At 40.5% G+C, this 13,989-nt stretch overlaps 1 protein-coding gene across 6 annotated transcripts in view; it reads left to right on the top strand.

Moving 5' to 3' along the window:
• The window catches only part of DNA2 (DNA replication helicase/nuclease 2), a 55,002-nt gene that overhangs the window by 31,209 nt on the left and 9,804 nt on the right, over positions 1 to 13,989 (top strand). For all 6 annotated transcript variants that reach the window (XM_082714634.1, XM_082714633.1, XM_082714635.1 and 3 more), the window contains exons 10-14: positions 728 to 958; positions 5,337 to 5,453; positions 5,534 to 5,643; positions 6,986 to 7,095; positions 8,248 to 8,472. In XM_082714634.1, coding sequence (XP_082570760.1) covers positions 728 to 958; positions 5,337 to 5,453; positions 5,534 to 5,643; positions 6,986 to 7,095; positions 8,248 to 8,472 — 793 coding nt within the window. The remainder of the gene's footprint in view (positions 1 to 727; positions 959 to 5,336; positions 5,454 to 5,533; positions 5,644 to 6,985; positions 7,096 to 8,247; positions 8,473 to 13,989) is intronic.

Raw genomic sequence — 13,989 nt, 5'->3', positions numbered from 1 at the left:
TTTGCATACTATTTTTCTTTATGTAGTATTCCATTGTTTTTGATCTACCTATTTATAACTTTTAGAATGAATATTGATTTTAATGTGACTTTAGAAATAATTGGAACATTATTTTCTTAACAGTAAATTTTAACACCAGGAATCATTACAGTGGATTAAGTTGTTTTTGATAGACCATGTCAGCACAGTGAATATGTCAAGTGTACATATCAACAAGCTTCTGAAGCTGTAATTTAACAGTTGTGCCTGAGAAATTGTAAATGCTTAAAACTTGCTTCTTGGAAGCTGTGGAATTATCAGTTTGCTTATTATTATTTTAATAACTGATTATAAATCCTCTTGTAAATACTAAAGAACATCAAGTTCAGGGAAAGTATTACCATTTATCTTCCTCATTGTTATGTGTATCAGCATAGGAAGTAGGGACATCATTCAGAGTTCAGAGTACTGAGACATATGTTGTTCAGCGATCCCAGCCTGTGGCTGCAAGAAGGGATGGGCTACCTAGCACTCGTCTAGAGGTCTTTTGATGAGAGATTATTTTTAAATTAATAGAATGTTAGCATTTCTAACACTTGAATGTAGATTGTGGAAAATGTAAAAATGAATGAGTCAGTATTATGGCTTCCAGGGGCCAGATGAACAAGTAAATTGTGGAAAAATGCTAATATAGTATTTATATATATGATGTAAATGGAAGCTTTCTCTCTTTCTTTCTGTTTCATAGGGAGGAGAGTGGTAACTGCATTGGAAACCTGATTAGAACAGAATGTGTGAAAACAGTTTGTGATGGACAATATTTACATAATTTTCGACGGAAAAATGGTGACATGCCTGTCACAAATCTAATGGCAGGTGATAGAATTATTTTAAGTGGAGAAGAGAGAACACTGTTTGCTTTATCTAGGGGATATGTGAAGGAGATTAATGTGACATCAGTAACCTGCTTATTAGACAGGTAATGAAATGTTCCTTTGGTGGGGTGGCAGCTTTATGGATATGTAAATTGCATCCTATACACAGTTTATTCATTTAAACCATTATTCATGGTTTCTAGTATATTATAGTTGTGCAGCTATCACCAAAATCACTTTTTTTTAGAATATTTTCATCACTCCAAAAAAGAATGCTTGTACCCTTTGGTATTCATTCCCCCTACTCTAGGCAATCACCAGTTTCTTTTCGGTCTCTGTAGGTATGCCTGTTCTGAACATTTCATAGAAATGGGATCATATATGAACTTCTGTGACTGGCTTTTCTTTACCTAGCATACTGTTTTGTTTTTTTTAATTTGAGAGAGAGAGAGTGACAGAGAGAAGGAGCAGGGGGAAGACCAGTATAATGTTTCTGAAGTTCATCTTTGTTTTGGCATTTATCATTCCCTTATTTCTTTTCTTTTTTTCTTCTTTTATTTATTCATTCATTCATTTTATTTTAAAAAAGATTTATTTATTTATTTGACAGCAGAGATCACAAGTAGGCAGAGAGGCAGGCAGAGACAGAGAGGAGGAAGCAGGTTCCCTGCTCAGCAGAGAGCCAGATGCGGGCTTGATCCCAGGACCCCGGGATCATGATCTGAGCAAAATGCAGAGGCTTTAACCCACTGAGCCACTCAGGTGCCCCTCTTTTCTTTTTTTTTAAGGATTGTATTTATTTATTTGACAGACAGATATCATAAGTAGGCAGAGAGGCAGGCAGAGAGAGAAGGGAAGCAGGCTCCCAGCTGAGGAGAGAGCACGATGTGGGGCTCGAGATCCCAGGATGCTGGGATCATGACCCCAGCTGAAGGCAGAGGCTTTAACCCACTGAGCCACCCATGTGCCCCTCTTCTTTTTTTTAAAAAAGAGATTTCAATTACTTATGTGATGAGAGACAGCGAGAGAGGGACCACAAGCTGGGGGAATGGGAGAGGAAGAAGCAGACTCCCTGATGAGCAGGGAACCTGATTCGGGGCTTGATTCCATGACCCTGGGATCATGACTTGAGCCAAAGGCAGATGCTTAACGACTGAGCCACCCAGGTGCCCCGGTACCTTCTTTCTTTATGGCTGAGTAAGATTCCATTATGTGCATAGGCCACATTTTGCTCTTCCATTCACCAGCTGATGGACATTTGAATTGTTTCTACTTTTTGGGTGTTAAGGCTAGTGTTGCTGTAAATATTCACATGAAAAGTTTTACATGAATATATATGTATTTTTAACGATTTATTTATTTTGGAGTGAGGGAGTATAAGTGAGGCGAGGGGGAGGGGGAGAGAGAGAAGCAGACTCCCCCTGAGCACAGAGCCCAATATGGGGCTCAGTCCTAGGACCCTAAGATCGTGGATTGAGCTGAAATCAAGAGTTGGACTCTTAACCATCTGAGACCCCACAAGTGTCCCGATGTAAATATATTTTTACTCTCCTTTCTAGATGCCTACTGGTGAAATTGAGTTTAGCATTTTGAGGAACTACCAGAGTGCTAAGGTTTGGTTGGTATATTCTGTTTCATGATGCTAATGTGGACGTGATCATATCTAGTTCTCATCACCACATGAGTGTCAGACAGGCTAGATCCCCAGTTAGCCATGAAGCTTACTTGTAGCACTCTGGGCACTCACCATTTCATTTTCTCCTAAAAAGAACCATTTTGGGGTGCCTGGCTTGCTCAATCAAGCATACAACTCTTGATCTCTGGGTTATGGATTTGAGCCCCATGTTGACTGTACAGGTTACTTAAAAATAAAATCTTTTTCTAAAAAAACATTTTTTTCCTATTTGTAGTTGGAAAATAAAGTATATTTATAAATAAAGTATATTTATCTCTGTTAAAACAAAGTGAGTTTATTTAAAGAAAAATTAAAAGAAAAAGTTTATTTAAAGAAAAGTAAATGGAATAGTTGGTATGAACATTTGTGGTTGAGACTGCTACCCATGCTCACTAATGTCTACATTCCCCTCTTCCTGCCCTCCCAGCCTTCCTTGCATGAAGTGCAGGCCAGGCCTCCCGTATCTTTTTTTTTTTTTTTAAAGATTTTTTATTTATTTATTTATTTGTCAGAGAGAGAGAGAGAGAGTGAGAGCGAGCACAGGCAGACAGAGTGGAAGGCAGAGGCAGAGGGAGAAGCAGGCTCCCCGCGGAGCAAGGAGCCCGATGTGGGACTCGATCCCAGGACGCTGGGATCATGACCTGAGCCGAAGGCAGAGGCAGAGGGAGAAGCAGGCTCCCCGCGGAGCAAGGAGCCCGATGTGGGACTCGATCCCAGGACGCTGGGATCATGACCTGAGCCGAAGGCAGCTGCTTAACCAACTGAGCCACCCAGGCGTCCCTGGCCTCCCGTATCTTAATGGATGGAGATTAGGAATTGGGATGCAGTGACTTCTGGGTAACTGCCCTGGATGTGTCCGGGCTTGTCCTCTGCCAGTCAGTAATTCTAGTTTAGCTACAACTAGCCGCAGACTGGGTTTCATGATATGGGAGTATGAGGCACAGTACTTCTTTTGTCTCTTAGGATTTCTGGCAGTCACTTGCAGTTATTTATTTCGTGAGTATCCTGCTTTGCAAATTGTTGAGGAGTTTATAATCTTGGGGGTAAACAAATAAATGTATTTCTGGTCTAATATGACAAGTGAAGAGAACACGGATGAGAGGCATTGAACCTAATTTTAGAAGGCTCAGGGAAAGCTTTTGAAAGAGGTCATTCTGGATCTTCACCTGGTGAATTAATTGCCTGGTGTAGCAGTGTGAGAAGAGTGTGCCGGACAGAGGAACGTGGTGCATAACGACATGAAGCGTGACAGTACGTTCAGCAAAGTGCAGGAATGTAAAAGATGAAGAACATAGTGTGACTGGGGAGGTGACTTCATAGAAGATCTTACATAACATGTTAAGTTGTGACTATTCAGATGTATTAAAGAGTTTTAAACAGAAAAGCGATAATAATCGGATTTGCATTTCTCTGTGGTTGCATTGTGAAGAACAGTTGATTAATAGAGATGAATCTGAAAGCATGGAAACCAGGAAACTTGTAGTGGCCCAGGCCCAGATGATTGAGGGCAAGGTAGCTTTGGCAGAGAGCATGGAGTGATTTTGAGAAGTATTTGGAAAGTAAAATTGGCTAACATTTGGATGCTGATTGGATATGGAGGTTGAGGAGAGGGTGAGGGGAAGGGAGAAGGACGGACAAGGCAGTGGTGTAGAGGCACGTGCTGTTGACTGGAATCAGAGCCACATAATAAGGATCAGGTTCAGCGGGAGTAAAGATTTGTTCAGTTTTGAATGTATTGAGTTTTCATAGCCTGGGTATTGACCAAGTGGAAAATTCTTGCTGCCTGCCAGATATCCAAACCTGAAGCTCAGGTGAGCAGCCAGGCAGAAGAAGAATGTGAGGTCAGGCCTCAAGATGTAGATTTGGCATTTAGAGCTACATGAGGGGATGGAACCAAGGGAAAATGAGAAGAAAGAACAGTATAGAGGACCAGGGGTGGGACTCTAGGGAACCCCGGGGTTTTAGGAGTTGGAAGAGGAGTGGGAGAAGGCATCAGGAAAGAGACCTGTGCTCCAGGCTGGAGGAGAGAGGGGCCCTGTGCTCAGGATCCTTCTCGGTGTGGTGAGTCCAGGCTAGATTGCAAAGCTAGGCCTAGTGAATTGTCAGCAGGTGTTGTAGGTTCCTGATTAATTGATTTGACCTTAGTGTCTTGAACCCTACTTTTCTCCCCTTTCCGGCCAGTGCACCATTCTTTTTTCTTTTCTTTTTTTTTTTTTTTTTAAGATTTTATTTATTTATTTGACAGAAAGAGATCACAAGTAGGCACAGAGGCAGGCAAAGAGGGAGAGAGGAAAGCAGGCTCCCTGCCGAGAAGAGAGCCTGATGTGGGGCTCGGTCCCAGGACCCTGGGATCATGACCTGAGCCCAAGGCAGAGGCTAAACCCACTGAGCCACCCAGGCGCCCCAGGTAGCCATTTTAATAGCTATTGTGGCTCATTTACTCTTTCAGCAAACAGTAATGTATTCCTTCTTCCCTCCTCCCTCCCTCCCTCCCTCCCTCCCTCCCTCCCTCCCTTCCTTCCTTTCTTCCTTCCTTTTTTAAGATTTTATTCGTAGGGGAGAGAGAGAGAGAGAGAAATTGAGAATACAAACAAGGGGGCGCTGGCAGGCAGAGGGAGAAGCGGAATTTCTGCTGAGCAAGGAACCCAATGCGGCACTTGATCCCAGGACCCTGGGATCATGACCTCTGCTGAAGGCAGCGGCTTAACTAACAGGCACTCAGGCATCCTACAGCAATGTATTTCTTATGCAGACCAACTGACTATGTTAAATGAAGAACATTCATGTAAATCTGTTTGCTGTTTTAGGAACTTGTCAATACTCCCAGAATCAACTTTGTTCAGATTGGACCAGGAAGAAAAAACTTGTGATATAGACACCCCCTTAGGAAATCTTTCTAAGTTGATGGAGAATACTTGTGTCAGGTTTGTAACAATGAGTGAATCTGAAATCTACCCTTCTTTCTTAAGGAATATTACTAAAAACACTTTTTTTTTCTTTTCAGCCAAAAACTTAGAGATTTGATCATTGACTTTCGTGAACCTCAGTTTACATCCTACCTCAGTTCTGTTCTTCCATATGATGCAAAGGATACAGTTGCCTGCATTCTAAAAGGTACGTGATAATCAGCATGTCTGCTTCCATTGATTGTTCTTGGTTGTATATATAATTCAGTGTCTATTATAGCCTAGCATTTTTGTAACTTAATAAACTTATAATTTTTAGACAGATTTTCTTGGGAAGTAGTTTACCACCTATATGCTTTAATATCTCCATGACATTTTCTTACTTTATCTTTTTTTTTTTTTTTTTTTTAAAGATTTATTTATTTGACAGAGAGAAATCACAAGTAGACAGAGAGGCAGCCAGAGAGACAGAGAGAGGGAAGCAAGCTCCCTGCTGAGCAGAGAGCCCGATGCGGGACTTGATCCCAGGACCCTGAGATCATGACCCGAGCCGAAGGCAGCGGCTTAACCCACTGAGCCACCCAGGCGCCCCCATTTTCTTACTTTAAAAAGACATATTGAAAAACAGACTTGAAGAGAGGCTGCCTTTTTTTTTTTTTTTTTTAATTTTTATTTCTTTTCAGCATAACAGTATTCATTGTTTTTGCACCACACCCAGTGCTCCATGCAATCCGTGCCCTCTCTAATACCCACCACCTGGTTCCCCCAACCTCCCCCCACTCCCCGCTCCTTCAAAACCTTCAGACTGTTTTTCAGAGTCCATAGTCTCTCATGGTTCACCTCCCCTTCCAATTTCCCTCAACTCCTGTCTCATCTCCACCTCCCCATGTCTTCTGTGTTATTTGTTATGCTCCACAAATAAGTGAAACCATATGATAATTGACTTTCTCTGCTTGACTCATTTCACTCAGCATAATCTCTTCCAGCCCCGTCCATGTTGCTACAAAAGTTGAGTATTCATCCTTTCTGATGGAGGCATAATACTCCATAGTGTCTATGGACCACATCTTCCTTATCCATTCGCCCATTGAAGGGCATCTTGGTTCTTTCCACAGTTTGGCGACCGTGGCCATTGCTGCTATAAACATTGGGGTACAGATGGCCCTTCTTTTCACTACATCTGTATCTTTGGGGTAAATACCCAGTAGTGCAATTGCAGGGTCATAGGAAAGCTCTATTTTTAATTTCTTGAGGAATCTCCATGCTGTTTTCCAAAGTGGCTGCACCAACTTGCATTCCCACCAACAGTGGAAGAGGGTTCCCCTTTCTCCACATCCTCTCCAACACATGTTGTTTCCTGTCTTGCTAATTTTGGCCATTCTAACTGGTGTAAGGTGGTATCTCAATGTGGTTTTAATTTGAATCTCCCTGATGGCTAGTGATGATGAACATTTTTTCATGTGTCTGATAGAGAGGCTGCTTTTCTTACAGTTAATTTGCTCATTGAAATCCAACATTCTTTTTCCTCTTATTTTAAAATTTAAATGTAGGTTTGAATAAACCTCAGAGGCAAGCAATGAAAAAGGTACTTCTTTCAAAAGACTACACACTCATCGTGGGTATGCCTGGAACAGGAAAAACAACTACAATATGTACTCTTGTAAGGTTATTCTTTTGCTTAGAAACTATTTAAATCAGCTTATCAGTTTGGAGAATGTGATGTTTTCTATTGAAAGGACTGAATTTTAAATCAAAAGGCTTTATTTCAAATTAACCTTTAAGAATGACATGAGGAGGTGCCTGGGTGGCTCGGTGGGTTAAGCCTCTGCCTTTGGCTCAGGTCATGATGTGGGGTTCTGGGATCGAGCCCCGCATCAGGCTCTTGGCTCAGTTGGGAGCCTGCTTCCCCTACCCAACTGCCTGCCTCTCTGCCTACATGTGAACTCTCTCTCTATGTCAAATAAAAAAATAAAATCTTAAAAAAAAAAAGAATGACAAGAGAAACATAAAAGCTAAGTCACAAAAAGTTGTAATCATATTGTAGGTTTTTTGCATTTAGGATTATCTGAGATGTCTTTTGGTTGGTGGCATGTGTTTCATTGTATGTTTTCTTTGCCTTAAAAATTGATAAATTATACAGAGATGGTTGAAATAGATTTTTCTGGGATTTATTTTTCCATGTCAGTAGATTTCTGTGCTAATCTTAGATTAATCATAATGATGGCAACAATTATTTGTTGATTGATACTGTGTGCCAGGCACTATTCAAAGTTTGGACTTTGTACTCAATTTTATTATCAATAATAAATAATAAAATATACCTAATTTTATTATCATTAATCATATGGTATTAATATATCATTAACGAGATAATGCCGTGTGACTTTCATCAAACATTTTGACTTTATAATTTTTTTAAATACTTAGCTTGGCTCAGCTCTAAGATATGCTTCCTGTTAAGTTTTCTTTTTCTTTTTCTTTTTTTTTTTAAAGATTTTATTTATTTAACAGAGAGAGATCACAAGTAGGCAGAGAGACAGGCAGAGAGAGAGGAGGAAGCAGGCTCCCTGCCGAGCAAAGAGCCCGATGCAGGGCTCGATCCCAGGACCGGGGGTCATGACCTGAGCTGAAGGCAAAGGCTTTAACCCACTGAGCCACCCAGGTGCCCCCCTGTTAAGTTTTCTGATTGTATTTGAAAAATGTTGAAATTGAAAAATGTTGAAAAATGTATTTGAAAATTGTATTTGAAGCATGTTGAAAATTATTTGGAATTAAAAGTAATGTTATTTTCCTTTCTTTTATTCATTATTAGGTAAGAATTCTCTATGCCTGTGGTTTTAGTGTTTTGTTGACCAGCTATACACATTCTGCTGTTGACAATATTCTTCTGAAGTTAGCGAAGTTTAAAATAGGATTTTTGCGTTTGGGTCAGGCTCAGAAGGTACATCAAGACATCCAGAAATTCACAGAGGAGGATATTTGCAGATCCAAATCCATTAAATCCTTAGCTCTTCTGGAAGAACTCTACAACAGCCACGTAAGTACAGTTATTGCATAATAATACCAGCAGGAATTTTTGTAGCCAGTTTTATTAATTTATAGTTTGCTCTTTGCTTTTGAACTGAAATGAGGATTCTGGTTTATTATTGAGGGCTCCCATCTCCTAGTTTAAACTATCCTAGTTATGGAAAATGCTTGTTTCTCTCCACTCATAACACTTCTGACTCTAGTTAGTGGAGGTAGTGCTGATTCTGCAGCTTAGTGCTCAACCCCTTAATAGGATTGCACCATCCACTTCAGTTCCCAGTTGTAAGTCCAGGCCTCCTGTGCAACTGAGCTAACAACCATAAATCAGGGTTCCCATGACCCCATCCAGGGTTCGATACCTTGCTAGAATGGCTTACAGAATTCAAGTAAGTGCTTTACTGACGAAATTACTGGATGTATTCATAGGATGCAATTCAGGAACAGTCAAATGGAAGAGATGCATAGGGTTAGGAATGCGGAAAGGGATCTAGAGCTTCTATACCCTCTCCAGATGAACCACCCTTCCAGCACCATGACGTGTTCACCAACCCAGAAGCTCTCTGAACCCCTTTGAGTGGGGGTTTTTATGGAGATTCCATCATGTAGGCATGATTGATTAAATCATTGGTGTTAAATCATTAACACCAATGATTAAGTTAAGTTAACTTATCTACTGATTCCCTCAGTAGAGGGGTGGGGTTGGGGGTGGGGTCGCAAAAATTCTAACCCTTTAATCTCTAGATTGGTTCCTCTGGCATCCGGCTCCCATCCTCTAATTAGCATAATGCAGATATAGTTGAAAGGGGCTTATTATGAATAACAAGAGATATTCCTCTCTCCCCTTACACTCAGGAAATTCGAAGGGTTTTAGGATCTCTGTGTCAGGAACCCAGAGGAGGACAAACGTGTATTATTTTATTATAATATCACACCTAGAAAACTACTAATTATTTATTATTAGTAAATAATTTACTAAAAATTAGCAAATAATTAGGATTATTTAGCCTGTTTGAATTCCAAACAATAGTACATGAACAGTCTAATGATAGGTTTTTCTAGACTTAGAGACTTTTGATATAGAGCCTAGATTTTATTTTATTATTTAATGTCTGTATTTTGGGGGGAAGTTTTTATTTTTTAAAGATTTTATTTTGGGGGGCATCTGGGTGGCTCAGTCATTAAGTGTCTACCTTCAGCTCAGGTCATGATCCCAGGGTCCTGGGAAGCCCGCATTGGGCTTCCTGCTCAGCAGGAAGCCTGCTTCTCTCTCTCCCACTCCTCCTGCTTCTGTTCCCTGTATTGCTGTGTCTCTCTCTGTCAAATATGTAAATAAAATCTTAAAAAAGAAAAAAAGATTTTATTTTTGGGGCACCTGGGTAGCTCACTTGGTTAAATGTCTGCCTTCAGCTCAGGTGATGATCCCAGCATCCTTTTGCTCATCAGGGAGTCTGCTTCTCTCTCTCCCTCTGCCTTTCCACCTGCTTGTGCTCTCTTTCTCAAATAAATAAATAAAATCTTTAAAAAATTTTTAAATTTAATTTAATTTATTTTTATTTTACTTTATTTTATTTTATTATTTTTTTAAGATTTTATTTGTTTATTTGACAGAGTTCACAAGTAGGCAGAGAGGCAGGCAGAGAGAGAGAGGGAAGCAGGCTCCCTGCTGAGCAGAGAGCCCAATGCAGGGCTCAATCCCAGGAGCCCGAGATCATGACCTGAGCCGAAGGCAGAGGTTTTAACCCACTGAGCCACCCAGGTGCGCCCAAATTTTTTAATTTTTAAGTAATCTCTACATCCAACTTAAGACTTGAACTCGTGACCCCACGATCAAGAGTTACTTGCTCTACTGACTGAGCCAGCAAGGCACTCCCCACCCTGGGAAGTTTTAACTGATAGTTTTGTCTTTGAAAAAAATCATCTAAAATAAATAAAATAAATTTAATAGGCTGTTCCTTCTATTCCTTTTTCTATTATCTATACCAATTATTGAAAAATTTTGAAGGGCACCTGGTGGGTGGCTCATTTGGTTGGGGGTCTGCCTTTGGCTCAGGTTATGGTCCTGGGATCCAAACCTACATCTGGGTCCCTGCTCAGCCGGGAGCCTGCTTCTCCCTCTCTGTCTGCTGCTCCCCATGCTTGTTCTCTTGTTCTGTCAAATAAATGAATAAAATCTTTAAAAAAAAGAGAAAAGAAAAATTTTTAAGTGTCTAAAATGTATATCTGATTAACTTCTTAAAAATTAAACTTATTGCGGGACGCCTGGGTGGCTCAGTTGGTTAAGCAGCTGCCTTTGGCTCAGGTCATGATTCCAGCATCCTGGGATCGAGTCCCACATCGGGCTCCTTGCTCGGCTGGGAGTCTGCTTCTCCCTCTGCCTCTGCTGCCACTCTGTCTGCCTGTGCTCGCTTGCGTGCGCTCTCTCTCTCCCTCTCTCTCTCTCTCTCTGGCAATAGATAAATAAAATCTTAAAAAAAAAAAATTAAACTTATTGGGGCGCCTGGGTGACTCAGTGAGTTAAAGCCTCTGCCTTTGGCTCAGGTCATGATCCCAGAGTCCTGGGATCGAGCGCCGTATCTTGCTCCCTGCTCGGCGGGAAGCCTGCTTCTCCCTCTATCTCTGTAGCTTCCCTGCTTGTGTTCCCTCTTTCACTATGTCTTTGTCAAATAAACAAAAATCTTAAAAAAAAAAAAAAAAAAAAAAAAAAACCTATTGGGCGCCTGGGTGGCTCAGTGGGTTAAAGCCTTCGGCTCAGTTCATGATCCCGGGGTCATGGGATTGAACCCCGCTTTGGGCTCTCTGCTCAGCAGGGAGCTTGCTTCCCTCTCTCTGCCTGCCTCTCTGCCTGCTTGTGATCTCTGTCTGTCAAATAAATAAATAAAATCCTTAAAAAAATAAAAACCTATTGGTTGTATTTGACTGATACAAACATTCTCAACAGTGTATTCACAGATCAAATTTAGCAGGGCATTAAAAGGTTTGTACACTTTGAACAAGTGGGATTTGTTCCCACGATAGAAGGATTATTGAGCAAGAAAATCTATCAGTGTGATCATTCATCCTTCAATTTTTAACATGCCTTCTATCATTAAATTTGAAGAGACTTTCTTGTATAAAGTATATAGCTAAATAATGTTATCTACTCTGCCAATCTTTTTTTTTTTTTTAAGATTTTATTTATTCATTCATGAGAGAGAGAGAGAGGCAGAGGAAGAAGCAGGCTCCCCACTAAGCAGGGAGCCTGATGTAGGACTCAATCCCAGGACCTGGGGATCATGACCTGAGCCGAAGGCAGATGCCCAAACATCTGAGCCACCCAGATGCCCCTGCCAATCTGTTTTTTAATTGTTTTGATTCCTGTCTTTTTTTTTTTTTTTTTAAGATTTTATTTATGTGACAGAGAGACAGTGAGAGGGAACACAAGCAGGGGGGGTGGGAGGGGAAGAAGCAGGCCTCCCACTGAGCATGGAGCCCAATGTGAGGTTTGATTCCAGCACCCTGAGCCGAAGGCAGAGGTTTAAACAACTGAGCCACCCAGGCATCCCTAATCCCTGTCTTTTAAAATATACATGACACATATATAAATTGTTTACATTCATCATAAACATTGATACATGTTAGGTCTTAAGTCTGCCATTTTATTTTTTGTTTTATGTTTCCTATGGTTTTTATTGTTGTTGTTTATTTTGTTTTTATAATCACACCCAATGTGGGGCTCAAACTCACAACCCTGAGATCAAGAGTTACATGTTCTACTGGCTGAGGCAGCCAAGTACCCCTCTTTTTATTGATTGTTTTCTTTTTCCTGCCTTATGGTTTACTTGAACAGTTTTTATTCCATTTTGATTTTTGTGTGATCACTTTGAATAGCTTTTAGTGGTTGGTCCGTTGCTCTGTGTATTACATCAGACACACATGCACACGTAGTCTGTTGATTTTGTCCTTTTACTAGTGCTTGTGAAGTTAGAGAGCTTAACTCCATTTATGTCCCTTTCTTCTCCTGTTTATGATTGTCTTTTTTTTTCTACATAGACTATGTCAGACTGTGTTCTAATTTTACTTCAACCATCAAATATAATTTGTAGGAAATGAAAAACATATCTTATCCATCCATATATTTGTTTACTATGTTCTTCCCTCCTGATTTTCCAAATTTCTGTTCTTTTATCATTTCCTTTCTGTTTAAAGATCTTCCTTTATCCATTCTTTCAGAATAGTAGGTCAATTAAGAACAAATTCCCTTAGTTTTCCTTCATTGTGGGAATGTCTCAATTTCTCCTTCATTTCTGATGTATTGTTTTGTTAGTTAGAGGATTCTGGGTAAATAATTCTTTTATTTTGGTACTGGAAAAAATATTATGCCCTTTCTATAAGGCTTCTGTGATTTCTAAGAGAAATGTGCAGACATTTGAATTAGAATGTTTTTCCCCGGGCGCCTGGGTGGCTCAGTGGGTTAAGCCGCTGCCTTCGGCTCAGGTCATGATCTCAGGGTCCTGGGATCGAGTCCCGCTCTATTTCTTCGTTGAGACTTTCTATTTTTTATTTGATTCAAGTATGTTTGTAGTTCCTCAATGAAACATTTTTATCATGGCTGCTTTAAAATCTTTGTCATGCACTCTTGATCTTGGGGTCATGAGTTTGGGTGCCACATAGGGTGTAAAGTTTACTAAAAAAAATAAAAATAAGGGCGCCTGGGTGGCTCAGTGGTTTAAGCCGCTGCCTTCGGCTCAGGTCATGATCTCAGGGTCCTGGGATCGGGTCCCGCATCGGGCTCTCTGCTCAGCAGGGAGCCTGCTTCCCTCTCTCTCTCTCTGCCTGCCTCTCCATCTACTTGTGATTTCTCTCTGCCAAATAAATAAATAAAATCTTAAAAAAAAAAAAAAAGACAGTTATTAAAAAAAAAAATAAACTTAAAAAAATAAAATCTTTGTCATACAATTCTAAAATCTCTGATATCCTTCTGGTTGGCATCTTTTGAGTACCTTTATTTCATTCAGTACAAGATTTTCCTGGGTATTTTTTTTAATGTATTTTTTAAAAGATTTTATTTATTTATTTATTTATTTGACACAGAAAGAGAGAGAGAGAGAGCGCACAAGCAAGGGAAGAGGGAGAGGCAGGCTCCCCACTAAGGATGGGGCTTGATTCCAGGATCCTGGAATCATGACCTGGTCCGAAGGCAGATGCTTAACTTTCTAAACCCCCTAGGCTTCCCTTGTTTTTGTTTTTTATGTAATAGTTTCTTCCTTCCTTCCTTCCTTTCTTTCTCTCTCTCTTTCTTTTTTTAAGATTTTGTTTATTTACTTGAGAGAGAGAGAGCCCAAGCAGAGGAAAGGGGTAGAGGGAGAAGCAGGCTCCCTTCTGAGCAGGGAGCCTGATGTGGAACTTTATCCAGGACTCTGGGATCATGATCTGAGCCAAAGACAGAGGCTTAATCAACTGAGCCACCCAGGTGCCCCCCCCCTTTTTAAAGTAGGCTCTGTGCCCAGTGTGGGGCTTGAATTCAGAACCCTGAGATCAAGACCTGAAG

Source organism: Mustela nivalis (genome assembly GCF_964662115.1).
Source record: "Mustela nivalis genome assembly, chromosome: 2".
NCBI lineage: Eukaryota > Metazoa > Chordata > Mammalia > Carnivora > Mustelidae > Mustela > Mustela nivalis.
Note: the sequence above shows the minus strand (reverse complement) of the source record. Positions and strands in the feature narration are given on the sequence as shown.